The following is a 14,335-nucleotide window of genomic DNA, read 5'->3' as shown; positions in this document are numbered from 1 at the left end:
CAGGTTTCTCTTTTCCCTTTTAACCTGACAGTGTCTTTTTATTAAAAGTGGTTCTTATACACAGCAAAGAGTTGGATGTTGTGTTTTTCTCAACTGTCACAATATTTTTTATGTGGTTTATTTAGAACATTTTGATGGAATTACCAACTTTGTGGGATTCAGATATGTTATTTTAGTGTTTGTTTTCAGTTTCTCTATCTTTTGTTCCTTTGTTGCCCCTTTCCTGTCTTCTTTTGGATTGTTTGATTTTTTTTTTTTTTTTTAGTATTTCACTTTAATTTATTTTATTGACTTTTTGTTTGTTATTTTTTAGTGGTTCCTCTAGGGTATATAATACATATACCTAACCTTTCAAAATCTACTTAGAGTTAATATTTTACCACTTCAAGTAAAATAATAGAAGGCATAGAACCTTTATAACCATATAGGTTCTATATTTTCCCGACTTTCTTGATATACTAGTGTTAAGTATTACATTTACATACATTGAAAATCCCATCAGACAATGTTATAATTTTTGCTTTCAAAAGCCATGTGTATTTTAAAGAACTTAGGAGAAAAATAGTCTGTTATATTACCATTTTTGTTCTCCTTATTCCTGAAGTTCCAAGTTTTCCTCTGATATCATTTCCTGTCAGACAAGAGGTTTTTTTCTAGCCATTCATATAGAGTGAATCTTTTCCAATAAATTCTCTTAATTTCTCTTCATCTGAGAATGTCCCCCTGCCCCCGCCCCACCAGCCTCACCACATGCAGAATCTTGATTTACTAACCAGGGATCAAAGCCGTGCCTCCTGTTTTGGAAGTGTGGAATTTTAACAACTGGACCCCCAGGGAAGCCCCTGAGAGTGTCTTTATCCATCTTTGTTTCTGAAGGATATTTTCACTGGATGTAGAATTCTGGTCCAACCATTCATTTAGCATGTTTCTGTCTCCTAGACTATCTGATATCTGATGGGGCATCTACAGGCATTTGAATGGTTCGTCCTCCTTTTTGTAATGAGTTGATTTTCTCTGGCTAAGTGTTTTTTTTACTTTAACATTGCTTTTCAGCAATTTGATCATGATGTATCTAGGTATGATTGCCTTTATATTTAATCCATTTGGGGTTTACTGTGCTTTTTCAATTTGTAAAGATATGCCTTTCACAAAATTTGAAAAGTTTTCAGCCTTATTTTTAAAATGCTTTTCTGTACCTTTTCTTCTGGGACTTCAGTTCCATGTATATTAGACTCTCTGATACTGTCCCACAGGTCCATGAAGCTTCGTTCATTTAAAACAAAATTTTAACTATTCTGTCTGTTCTTTAAGGTGAGCAATTTTTATTGATTTGTCTTCAGGTTCATTTACTCTTTTTTCAGCTTTCTCCATTCTGATAATGAATATATCCAGTAAATTGTTTATTTCAGATACTGTGTTTTTCTAAATTTCTAAAATTTCCATTTGATTCTTTTTCATAGTTTCTGTGTGTCGGTTGAGAATTTCTATCTTTCCACTCATTCTATCTTTCCACTCATTTTATATTATGGAGCATCATTGTGTTAGCTGCTTTAAAATCTGTCTGAAAACACCTGGGTCTTTTGATGTTTTTATTAATTTTTATTAATTATTTTAATTGGAGGATAATTACTTTACAATATTGTGATTTTTTTCTATTATTCTTTGAACTATATATAAAATTTCTACATGAGTACCAATCGTGGTTGTGCTGTGATTTCTATATTTGTATTTTTGGTCACTGTGCTGTAATGTGCTTAGTCCCTCAGTTGTGTCCAGCTCTTTGCGACCCGACAGACTGTAGCCCTCCAGACTCCTCTGTCCTTGGGGATTCTCCAGGCAAGAATACTGGGCTGGGTTTTTATGCCTGCCTCCAGGGGATCTTCCCAACCCAGGAATCAAACCCAGTTCTCCCACACTGCAGGCAGATTCTTTACTGTCTGAGCCACCAGGGAAGCTGTCATCTGATGTTTGTATTTCTGTTTTTCCTTTGAGAATGGTCACATTTTCCTGGTTCTTTATATGTCAGGTGATTTTGGATTATATACTAGACGTTTATACTGATTTTATTAGACTCTAGGTCCTGTTAGTTCATGTTGATGCTTTTGTCTAATTAGGTAACCAGGCTTCAGATATAATTTCTTTTTCAACTTATGTGAGTAGTGGTTCTAATGTCAGTTCAATTTTCAGAGACCTTTAGGTCTATCCCATTTGTCTGTTGCTCCAGGGTTAGTCTAGGGCTTGGACAGTGGTTTATATTATAGTTCAGTTCTTAAAGCCTTTTCTGTGCTGCTTTGGGTCTGCTCTGTGTATGCATAGCTCAAGGGTGGTCCAGGGCTTGTGCCAATTCATGTACAGAATCAGGAGATTCTCTTCAGCTCATCCCCTCCAATATTTCTCCCATACTCATTGGCCCTCACAGTCCGCTTTTTCCTTTCCTCTGGACAAAAAGATGAGATTTCTTTAGGAGTTTTAGCTTCCTGCACTGCTAATATAACAATTCAAAACCAAATGGAAAAGAGAAGGGGAAAAAAAACAGGAAACAGCCTTGAGTGGGTTGTTTCTTTGACTCCTCTCCACAGTCCACTTGCTTTTGTTTACTTTTTAGAGACCTCAGCTGCTTTTTTGTATTTCGTCTGGAGTTTTTGATTCTTTTTTTTTTAAGTTTTTTTTTTTTTTAGAGTTTTTAATTCTAATCAGTGAGAAAGAGAGAAACTAATATGAGCTTATTCCATCTTGGCCAGCATTTGCAGTTTATTCAATTTCTTTACCCTTTTGATAATACTTAAAACTTTGGCAACAGCACAGAAGTTTAGTCTTCAAACTTCTACCAGCTTTACTAAAAAGTAAAATGTCATGTTTAGTGCAACTTCATTCATCTGATTCAGGGAAAATGTTGGGGTAGGGAGTTGGGTGGGGATTCTTTGTAGCAAGAGAGACAATAAAATAGATGTGTCAAGATGTTAACAATTAGTTAATCTAGGTAAAGAAGATATGGGTGCTCACTTACTCTTTCAACTATTTTGTGAGTTTGAAAAGTCAAAATAAAAATAAAAAGTTAATGGGAAACTCTGATCTTAATATATTCTATAATCTTAATCTAAGACACTGATCTAATCCTGAGGTCAACCTGCTGGTGCTCTTCAGAGTATTTTTGATTGGTCAAATTTGGATATACAAATTTGGACCTTCTCTGATTTCAAGGTGGCTTTCTTTGTTTCTGACAGAATAAGCACTTTCTTTTGGCTATTTCTATATATTTCTTCCCTTACATCCCACTCTTTTTCCCTGTTTAGCAAATTAGGAAATTGACTCTGGACAGTACTGTTCATCTCACCAACTGTTAATTGTCCCTTCTCTTACTTTAGACAATTCCAAGCTCGAGTGTCTCGGCAAACTCTGTTGGCACTTGAGAAAGAAGAGGAGGAGGAAGTTGTGGGATCTTCTGTACCACAACGAAGCACACTGGCTGAACTAAAAAGCAAAGGGAAAAAGACAGCAAGAGCTCCAATCAGCCGTGTAGGGGGTGCTCTCAAGGGTAAGTTTGTTAGGTGTTATTATGGGAAGCTTTTAGTTTCGGGTGATAGGCAAATTATGTAAGGAAATCATGTATAAATATATATATGATCATTGTCCTGCTGTTCTGGCTACTAGGAAGGAAAAAAAGAAGTCTAAGGAGAAGCTGAGATCAGTGTGCAGTAACACTAAAACATGTCAGCATTTTGTGTCTTTAATTAAGAAAAACCTATTCTGGGACCCTTATAATGCAAAGAAAGAGGGAAAGACAGAGAAGGAAGGAAAAGAAAAAAGAAAAACTTAATCTAATATGTATCTAGAGTAATAAGCAACTAGAGTTTCTGAGTTTCAGTTACTAGTTGACAGATATGCAGTAATATAGCAAGTATTATCAAAGTAAAGCTTAACGTGTACCAAATTCACAAAGAATGTATTAATTTGGTCTTCAGTTTTAGAGGGTCAGAAATTGGGCTCTCTGTATACTTAAAGATGATCAGCAATAGCTGTTTTTTAAATCTACTATTTTTTAAGGTAAATTTTAGGTTCCCAGCAAAATTGAGCAGAAGGTACAGAGAGCAGTAAGCTTTTATTAACCACATTTATAGCAGTTAGACACGAAGACCAGATATTTAGATCTCTTATCCCTATCCTGATATCAACTTTGTAATACTCAGAATGTTCCTTGGAGATCTGAGAATTAGAGTATAGAGAATATAGTCCTAAAAAATATTTTATCCAGATCATGATGAAGCTTGACTCTAATAAGCAGCCCCACTAAAGAGAATACCAATAATAAGTGGGCTGCGTTGGGTTTTTTTTTTTTTTTAGATTCAATACATTTCAGCTGAGAGAAAAATTCTACCTGAAAAATAAATATTAAGATTTCAGTTAATCCTGATAAAATTAGACAATGTTAGAATGATGACTGAAGGAAGATACAGAATTTGTTTTTTGGATATCTATATGTAAAAGATTATAGGTGAGGGGAAAAAAGGGAGGGTATAAGTAACAAATACAGAATAGACTTAAAAATTAATAATTTGATGCATTAAGGTTTTTAAAAATTATTATTTAAAAAAATCTCTGATTCTATGGTAGTAGAAATAATCTTGATTTGGGAAAGGTTCAAGTATACCTTATTGGGCATCTAAATTGGTAAAGATTTTTAAATTTAGATTTTGAAAGTTTAATATTTTTCTCTTAGCTCCAAGCCAGAACAGAGGTCTCCAAAATCCAGTTCCTCAACAGATGCAAAGTAATACTAGAATTATCGTTTTTGATGAAAATGCTGATGAGGCTTCTAGAGCAGAATCATCTAAACCTACAGTCCAGCCATGGATAGCACCTCCTGTGTCCAGGGGCAAAGAGAATGAGCTGCAAGCCGGCCCTTGGAACGCAGGCAGGCCTTTGGAATACAGGGTAAGGACTCTAAGATCCAGTTTATTTGCTGACATAACAAAGGCTTCAGAGTTCAAACAGAGGAGTATTTTTAGCATCTCTTTTAATTCCTCTTGAATAATTAGGCATGGTCTGCATATGGTGTGTCAGAATGTAAAACCATGGTAATTTTAGTTTTCTTCTTCATCGCCAGCCTCGTGGCAATACAGCGTCTATGACAGCTGTACCCTCTATGCTTCCAAGTTTTACTCCATATGTGGAAGAGACTGCACAACAGCCAGTTATGTGAGTTTGATTTCCAGCTATTTTGAGGTGGAAATTATTAAGGATGGACAGGGGCACCTATCTAATTCCTAAAGCATTTTCTTCTTTGTGGAAATGAAAGTAAAAGAAAGTTTTATTTCCTTTCTGTCTTTCTTTTTTTTTTTAGTGTGTTAGGGCTAAAAGACCACTTGTTATTTTTATTAAGGAATAAAAATAGGTTTATATTTAAATTGGTGTAGTCAAAGATAGTCACTGTTATTTAAGGGAGATGTTCTACCTTTATTATTGACAGTAGTGAGGAATTATGGCAGTTTTTGCTCATAACCTGCTTTTTCTTTCTGAATGTCTTTTTCTTGGCATTTCTATGAAATATAATAAATGATTAAATAATCAGGCAGTCTAAGATTCAGTCTAATATATAACATTGTGGAGTGGTAATATTAGGTCATATTTTGTGTCCCATTGCAAGAGTTTCTTCATATATAATTTGTAACCCCTCATTATATGCTAGGTATGATGTTTGTGTGGGTTTTTTCATAGTCTTTTTATCAGTTGAGCAAATTGAGGAAGCCTTTTAAGCATGTGGATGCTTGGACCATTAAAAGTTCTGATCCAATGTATCTGAGGTGAGGACCAGATATCTTTAGTTGTAAAAAGATACACAAAAAAATAAAAAATATATAAGTGATTCTGATCCATAGTCCAGATCCTAGTCGAGGTATGCTCCATTTTTACACCTGTATTACCACTCTCTACTCTTTCCCTTCAGCTGATAATGTTGAATTTTACATCATCAATTCCCTAAATGCTGTATTTCTAATTCTTCTGGGTTCAGAACAGTGATAAATGGGCATAAGTTAGCTTCATTTTGTACACTGGGCTCTATTTAGATTTGGTTATTCACCACAGTCATAGAAAACAAACTTACGGTTACCAAAGGCCAAAATGTTAGTGTTAGTCACGCAGTCATGTCCAACTCTTTGCAACCCATGGCTCCTCTGTCCATGGAATTCTCCAGGCAAGAATACTGGAGTGGGTAGCCTTTCCCTTCTCCAGGGGATCTTCCCGACTCCGAGATAGAACCCAGGTCTCCCTCATTGCAGGTGGATTCTTTACCGTTTGAGCCACCAGGGAAGCCCACCAAATGGCAAAGGTATGGGATAAGTTAGGGGATTGGGATTAACATATACACATAACTATATATAAAATAGATAACCAACAAGGACCTACTGTATAGCACAGAGAACAATACTCAGTATTTTGTAATAAACTATAAGGGAAAAAAATCTGAAAAGGAATATATATATATATATGTATATATAATATATAACTAAATCACTGCTGTACATATGAAACTAACACATTATAAATCAACTATACTTCAATAAAAATATTACCTCCTTTGAAAAAAAGATACGTTATTCAGATTTATTTTTACCTATACGTAATATAAGCTATTTGATGACTCTTAACTTATAGCTAATTCCTTCCTCATCATAGTAGTACTTAGAATATAATTGTTGATGGACTATGTAAGTTATTTTTAGCCTCTTAATCATTTTTGTTTTTTGGAATCCATCATATATAGCCTTACAACTGACATCATCCCTGTGTTTTGTCAAAACATAAGAAACAGCTCATTTGATCTATATGATAAATAATAATTATCTTGTTTCTTTTAGGACACCATGTAAAATTGAACCCAGTATAAACCACATTCTAAGCACAAGAAAGCCTGGAAAGGAAGAAGGAGATCTCCTGCAGAGAGTTCAAAGTCTTCAGCAAGAGTCTGAGAAGAAGGAGAAGATGATGTATTGTAAGGAGAAGATTTATGCAGGAGTGGGGGAGTTCTCCTTTGAAGAGATCCGGGCTGAGGTTTTCCGGAAGAAATTAAAAGAGCGAAGAGAAGGTATGTGTATTTATCTAGCTCAAGTTTGTAAAAATAACTTAGTTGTAGGAAGACTGAGTTGCTATTTTAAGCCTGAGGAAAGTTACTGCTGTTGTATGTACCTTTGTGTGATGCTTCTGTGGTTTCTGTATTTTTCTATATAAGCTGAACTTCCATTGCTGCTTTCTGTGTAACCCATGAGGGAAAATTTTAAACAACTAAGTTTGTGTTCAAAAGTAAAGAAACTGCATGACCAGTTCATATTTCTCCGCAATAGGCAGACAGAAAAGTGCTTTTCCTAATATTTCCTAAATATTTCACTTTACTTTTGATACTATGCCTGAAATTTCTCCCAGGGCTAATTTAGATTAACAGACTCTGTCATTTAGATGATAGTTGTATGTCCTGATTATTAAAGAATTCTTTCTGAGTTAAGGGAGGCTTATACATTGAAAAACTGGAAATTTGGGAAAAGTAGGAAGTGGTTCTGATTCTGAAGCTTAGAAGTGCTTGGGGGCAAAAGGTGCCCAAAACAGGCTGAAAGTAGGGAAATTTAGCAGTTTAGCATTTGGAATTTAAGGCATTAGAAGATGAGTGAGAGTATAGAAAAGGAGGTTGCGGGTGCAGGGGGGGGAATCCAAAAATAAATTTTATTCATTTAGGCATTTTGGCTAGGATATACCAAGAATGAAGAAATAATTTTTTTTTTTAATGCAATCATCCAGAGTAACCTGCAGCTCAGCTCACCTAAAGAGATGTGACATTCATAGGGCTAGCTGGGAAACTTAACCGTCACTTATAATTTGTTTGAGAAAAAAAATCATTTCAGAGTTTCAGGTGACAAGTTAGAAGCAAAGGTCTGTAAAGCAGCCTGTTAGTAAGTTTGGAATTGCCTTGTTACATGAACTAGTGCCTTCCAAAATTGACAGAAGTGCTTTCGTCTCAAATAATATATGGAAAAATGGAATCTGTGTGTCTGGGTAGGAGAGAGGGAGTGCGTAAAAGAGAAGGAACTAGCTGTGTGAAGCTTTTTAAACGTGGAAACCACCACGACAAAGAAGTAGGCTAGCAGCGTAGCCAGACATGAGCTGGGAAAGGAGCAAGGCACTTAGGTTGGAACTACCGCTTCCTAAAGGGAAGGCTCTAGCTACACCAAGTATATAAAAGTAAAATAGTACATTTTATTCTCAGCTAGCTAAAGAAGAACCTGAGCTAGGGTTAGTTGGGATTTGAGTACTGAAAGAAGTATTGACCTCTGAGGATATTGTAATACTCTTTTCCTAATCTTGTCTCTGAATCTAGTTTGTACTCTTAAAATCCTCATGCCTATAAGAAAGTGGTTTCTTGTTATATTCAAAACTAGCTTCAAAGATTGTTGCTGACATTCAACTCTCAGGTAGGGACATGAGAAATGAGGAAGCCACAGGCTGGGTCTAAAGACAAGGCTGTTACCTTTTCTTCCCGTTACTACTTCTAAAGCATTTTCCCCCTTCTCCTTCAAAAAGTTTCTTTCCAATTCAGTTTTTTTCCTACCCATTGAACCTCCTTAGTATTCTACATACCTGGCTCATTTCTTATTTCTACCCTTACACCATCCACTCTATTGTATTCACCTGGCAAAACCTCAACCCTAGTTAAATCCAGCTATCTCCTCACACTCTGTACCTGCATCCAAGTATAATAGTTTAAATGTAGCTGGAAAAAAATGCAGCTGTGAATTGGTCTCATTTTAAATGCTTTTTATTGTTTATTTTAGCTATGCTGGATCTTCGTTGCTGTGCATGGGCTTTCTCTAATTGTGTTGCACCAGCTTCTCATTGTGCTGGCTTCTCTTGCTGCAGAGCGTGGGCTCTAGGGCACATGAGCTTTCCTGGACCAGGGATCAAACTTGTGTCTCCTGCATTGGCAGGCGGATTCTTAACCACTGGACCACATAGGAAGTCCTCGTTTTAAATTCTTGACCACAACATTTACCAGTGCCTAACAGTTTTACTAGTTACCTGATGGGTGAATTTCTTCTTTCTGCTAAACAACTAATTTAATTTTGTTTGATTTTCAAATATATATCCCTGTCCCTCCTGACCTAGAATCTCGTTTGTAACCTCATTGAGAAAATAGAAGGAATGTAATGGTAACTCTATTTTCTTCCACCAAATCTGCCATCTCTGCTATCTGTACACTCATTCTTTTTGTTAAAATTAGCATTTCTTTGTTCCTATCAAAGGAATGGTCCTTATTTCTTCCCCCTCTAGCATTTTCCCTTTCTACTAAACCATTCTTACTAATTTAGGCAAATATAATGTCTCCATTTTTTAAAAAAGAAAGAAAATCTTCATTACCCTTATTCATCTCCAACTACAACCCCATTTTTATACTCTCTTTCACAGCAAGATTTGGGGGGAATTGTAATCTTTTACTGCCTACTATTTCCTCAACTGAAAAAGAGTAGTCATCTACAGAAGTGAATTGAACCATACAGAAACCTGAGTACCGAAGAATTGATCCTTTCAAATTGTGGTATTGGAGAAGACTCTTGAAAGTCCCTTGGACAGCAAGAAGATCAAACCAGTCCATCCTAAAGGAAATCAACTCTGAATATTCATTGGAAGGACTGATACTGAAGCTCCAATACTTTGGCCACCTGATGCAAGGAGTCAACTCGTTGGAAAGACCCCAATGCTTGTAAAGGTTGAGGTCAGGAGGAGAACGGGGCAAAGGAGGATGAAATGGTTGGATAACATCATCAACTCAGTGGACATGAGTTTGAGCAAACTTTGGAAGATAGTGAAGGACAGGGAAGCCTGGCATGCTGCAACCCATGTGGTCGCCAGGAGTCAGACATGACTTACCGACTGAACATTTCCTCAAGCATCTTTTCTATTCCAGTGATCACAGTAACCAGAAACTTCCTTTTTGCCGGATCCAATGGCTGTTTCTGAGTCTTGATCTTTATTGACCTCTTGGCTTCATTGAGTACAGTTGATGAAATGCTTTATGAAATGCTTCTCTTTGGCTTCTTCCTTGATGGTGTATTCTTGCCCCATTTCCTTTACTGTTCTCATCCAGGGCCTCTTCCTGAGGCCCAGGAGAGTTCTGAAATATCCCAATTATATCTTCTTTCAACAGCCATCTTTAAGTAATGGATTAAATACTGTTTACAAGCTATTGACTCTCAAATTCATATCCCCATCCCTGACATTTCACCTGATCCCCAGACTGATATTTAGTTGCCTGAATTTATTGGCTGTCCTAATAGGCATCTTTTAAAATTTATAGGTATTTATTTGGCTGTGCTGGGTCTTAGTTGGAGCACACAGCATCTTCAGTCTTCATTGAGCATTATGGGGGTCTTTAGTTGAGGTATATGGAATCTAGTTCCCTGACCAGGGATTGAACTCAGGCCCCCTGCATTGGGAGCTCAGAATCTTAGCCACGGGACCACCAGAGAAATCTCTCCAATAGACATTTTAAGCTCTACATAACCAAAAACAGTTACGGATTTATGTCACAAACCACACCCCAATATACAAATGTACCACAGGCTTCCCTATTTCAACAAAAGGCATCACCATGCACCAAGTTGGTTCAGTTCAGTTCAGTCGTGTCTGACTCTGCGACCCCATGAACTACAGCACGCCAGGCCTACCTGTCCATCACCAACTCACAGAGTCCACCTAAACCCATGCCCATTGAGTCGGTGATGCCATCCAACCATCTCATCCTCTGTCGTCCCCTTCTCCTCCTGCCCTCAATCTTTCCCAGCATCGGGGTCTTTTCCAATGAATTAGCTCTTCGCATCAGGTGGCCAAAGTATTGGAGTTTGATCCTCAACATCAGTCTTTGCAATGAACACCCAGGACTGATCTCCTTTAGGATGGACTGGTTGGATCTGCTTACAGTCCAAGGGACTCTCAAGAGTCTTCTCCAACACCACAGTTCAAAAGCATCAATTCTTTGGTGCTCAGCTTTCTTTATAGTTCAACTCTCACATCCATACATGACCACTGAAAAAACCATAGCCTTGACTAGACGGACCTTTGTGGACAAAGTAATGTCTCTGCTTTTGAATATGCTGTCTAGGTTGGTCATAACTTTCCTTCCAAGGAGTAAGCATCTTTTAATTTCATGGCTACAATCACTATCTGCAGTGATTATGGAGCCCAGAAAAATAAAGTCTTCCACTGTTTCCCCATCTATTTGCCATGAAGTGATGGGACCAGATGCCATGATCTTAACTGTCTGAATGTTGAGCTTTAAGCCAACTTTTTCACTCTCCTCTTTCCCTTTCATCAAGAGCCTCTTTAGTTCTTCTTCACTTTCTGCCATAAGGGTGGTGTCATCTGCATATCTGAGGTTATTGATATTTTTCCTGGCAATCTTGATTCCAGCTTGTGCTTCCTCCAGCCCAGCGTTTCTCATGATGTACTCTGCATATAAATAAGCAGGGTGACAATATACAGCCTTGACGTACTCCTTTTCCTATTTGGAACCAGTCTGTTGTTCCATGTCCAGTTCTTTAACTGTTGCTTCCTGACCCGCATACAGATTTCTCAAGAGGCAGGTCAGGTGGTCTGGTATTCCCATCTCTTTCAGAATTTTCCACAGTTTATTGTGATCCACACAGTCAAAGGCTTTGGCATAGTCAATCAAGCAGAAATTGATGTTTTTCTGGAACTCTCTTGCTTTTTCCATGATCCAGCGGATGTTGGCAATTTGATCTCTGGTTCCTCTGCCTTTTCTAAAACCAGCTTGAACATCAGGAAGTTCACGGTTCACGTATTGCTGAAGCCTGGCTTGGAGAATTTTGAGCATTACTTTACTAGCATGTGAGATGAGTGCAATTGTGCAGTTGTTTAAGCATTCTTTGGCATTGCCTTTCTTTGGGATCGGAATGAAAACTGATCTTTTCCAGTCCTGTGGCCACTGCTGAGTTTTCCAAATTTGCTGGCATATTGAATGCAGCACTTTCACAGCATCATCTTTCAGGATTTGAAATAGCTCTACTGGAATTCCATCACCTCCACTAGCTTTGTTCATAGTGATGCTTCCTAAGGCCCACTTGACTTCACATTCCAGGATGTCTGGCTCTAGGTGAGTTGATCACACCATCATGATTATCCGGGTCGTGAAGATCTTTTTTGTACAGTTCTTCTGTGTATTCTTGCCACCTCTCCTTAATATATTCTGCTCCCCACAAAAAACTCTGAAAGGTATATCCCTCTTTCCTTACCATTCCCCCACATCTAATGAATAAACCAACCTTGCCACCAAAAACTTTCATACATCTTTCATTTATCGCCAGTCCCATTACTACCTCAGTCCAAACCACAGTCTTTTAGCTGGACTACTGCAGTTAGACTTTCTGCCCTCTTTCTGGCCTTCCCAAAATTCATTGTGTTCACAGCACATTATCATTTTTAGAAAGTCAGGTCATGTCCCTCCTTTATTTAAAATTCTCCCGGGTTTCTTCATTGTCTTAGAATGCAGTACAAATTCTTACAAACCCTACATGATTTGGCCCTCGCCTACCTTTCCAATCTCATCTTTTACTTTGCTCCCTATTTCTATGCTACAACCACATTGGCCTTCTTTTGAGTCCTTGTACCAATGATCTGTTCCTCCGTTAGGGCCTTTATGCCATCTAGTCCCTTTCCTCAGATCTTTATATGACCGGCCTCTTGTTATCTAGGTTACAGCTTTATAATGTAACTGCCTTAGATGATCTCCCCTGATCACTGGTTTAGTAGCTCCTGACCTCCATTCCCCTACCCAGTAACACATTTCCACATCACCTAATTTTTAGTTTTAGCACTGATTATCTTGTTAATTTCTGTGTGTTTGTTTTTGCCAAATTGAACATTAGCATCACATGACCAAGGACTTTGTATTATGTGCCACTAAAACCTAAATACCGTGTTGTGCTTGGCACATAATAGACTTCTGTTTTTTACTGACTAAGTAAATAATAGAGACCGAGACCTCAAGTTGAGGGCTTTGCTCCATCTGTGTCATTCTTATCTGTAATATTAACTGTCCCAAAGACAAGCTTTGACAGGATGAATTGCTATGAGGAGTAATGCCTCAGCCAACTTTGCTATTTCTAGCTGAGCTGCTGACCAGTGCAGAGAAGAGAGCAGAAATGCAGAAACAGATTGAGGAGATGGAGAAGAAGCTAAAAGAAATCCAAACTACTCAGCAAGAAAGATCGAACGAGCAGGTCATTTTCTCTTTTCAGTACATAACAACTAATGCTTATTGAAACAAATTTAAACAATATGAAAATGTAGAAGGTAAAAGTCCTGCCAGTGCCCACTCCGTATTTGGTAGTTTCTTAGCTACTAGCATCAGCAAAGTTGAGCAGAAAAGTAATTTTAACAGGTGACTTTAAATGGAATTTGTGGCATATAAGTGATACAATTTATTGACATCTTAGTTATACTCTAAATCACTATTCTGTTACTTCTGACTTTAGTTTTTTATTCTGTCATGTTTCATTAAAATGAGATTAGCTAAAGAAATTTAGTGTGTATTTGCTTGCCACTACTTAGTTAAGTATAGCAGTATCAGTTTATACTGGGAACATAAATTTAAGAACTTCTGTGGGACAGACATTCTATATGGTTAGTAAATATCTTGGGAAAGTGTATAGTAAAGCTAATTTTGGCACTAAAACTTGAAAATAGGTAGCATTTTCTAGATAAAAGGGACATACTAATTTTGTTTATTGAATGCAAATAGCAAGAAGAGAAGATCTCTACAAAGGAGACAGCTGAACTGCGAATTGCTTCAGAGTCTCAGGAAATAACAGGAATGGCTGTGTCCAATTTTGTTTGCCCGGTAAACTCTTGTGCCAGGTAGGACCACATTGGTGGAAGGAATGATGCTTATAGGAAGGAGGACTCTCTAGACTTGAAGTTTCCTTAACGTTTATAGTATTGAGACATGATTTTTGCAAGTCTTTATCATAACGTCAGCTTTGATGCTAATGAGGGAGGTCTAGGTACTGGCTTTTTTCCATTTAAAAAAGATAACGTATTTCTTATAACAACCAAATAATTTTTTAAGTGATAAAACCACTCATTTCTACCACCAAAAGATGACTAGCATTAACATTGCTTTATTTCTTCTTTATGTGTTGTTTTGGATTTGTTTATAAAAATGAAGGTTTATCATTTTGTAATCTGCTTATATTGTTAATGTAACTTGATGTCTGCTATCAAATATATTTCTGTAACAATTCTAATGACTGAAGGTTCTATCTTAAAGAATTTG

At 37.2% G+C, this 14,335-nt stretch overlaps 1 protein-coding gene across 1 annotated transcript in view; it reads left to right on the top strand.

Moving 5' to 3' along the window:
• The window catches only part of BUB1B (BUB1 mitotic checkpoint serine/threonine kinase B), a 50,374-nt gene that overhangs the window by 17,983 nt on the left and 18,056 nt on the right, over positions 1-14,335 (top strand). The window contains exons 6-11 of the mRNA XM_068965762.1: positions 3,366-3,535; positions 4,718-4,932; positions 5,105-5,196; positions 6,858-7,084; positions 13,168-13,280; positions 13,802-13,917. Coding sequence (XP_068821863.1) covers positions 3,366-3,535; positions 4,718-4,932; positions 5,105-5,196; positions 6,858-7,084; positions 13,168-13,280; positions 13,802-13,917 — 933 coding nt within the window. The remainder of the gene's footprint in view (positions 1-3,365; positions 3,536-4,717; positions 4,933-5,104; positions 5,197-6,857; positions 7,085-13,167; positions 13,281-13,801; positions 13,918-14,335) is intronic.

The sequence above is a fragment of the Capricornis sumatraensis genome, chromosome 2 (genome assembly GCF_032405125.1).
Source record: "Capricornis sumatraensis isolate serow.1 chromosome 2, serow.2, whole genome shotgun sequence".
NCBI classification, from domain to species: domain Eukaryota; kingdom Metazoa; phylum Chordata; class Mammalia; order Artiodactyla; family Bovidae; genus Capricornis; species Capricornis sumatraensis.
This window is presented reverse-complemented; position numbering and strand designations above follow the sequence as displayed.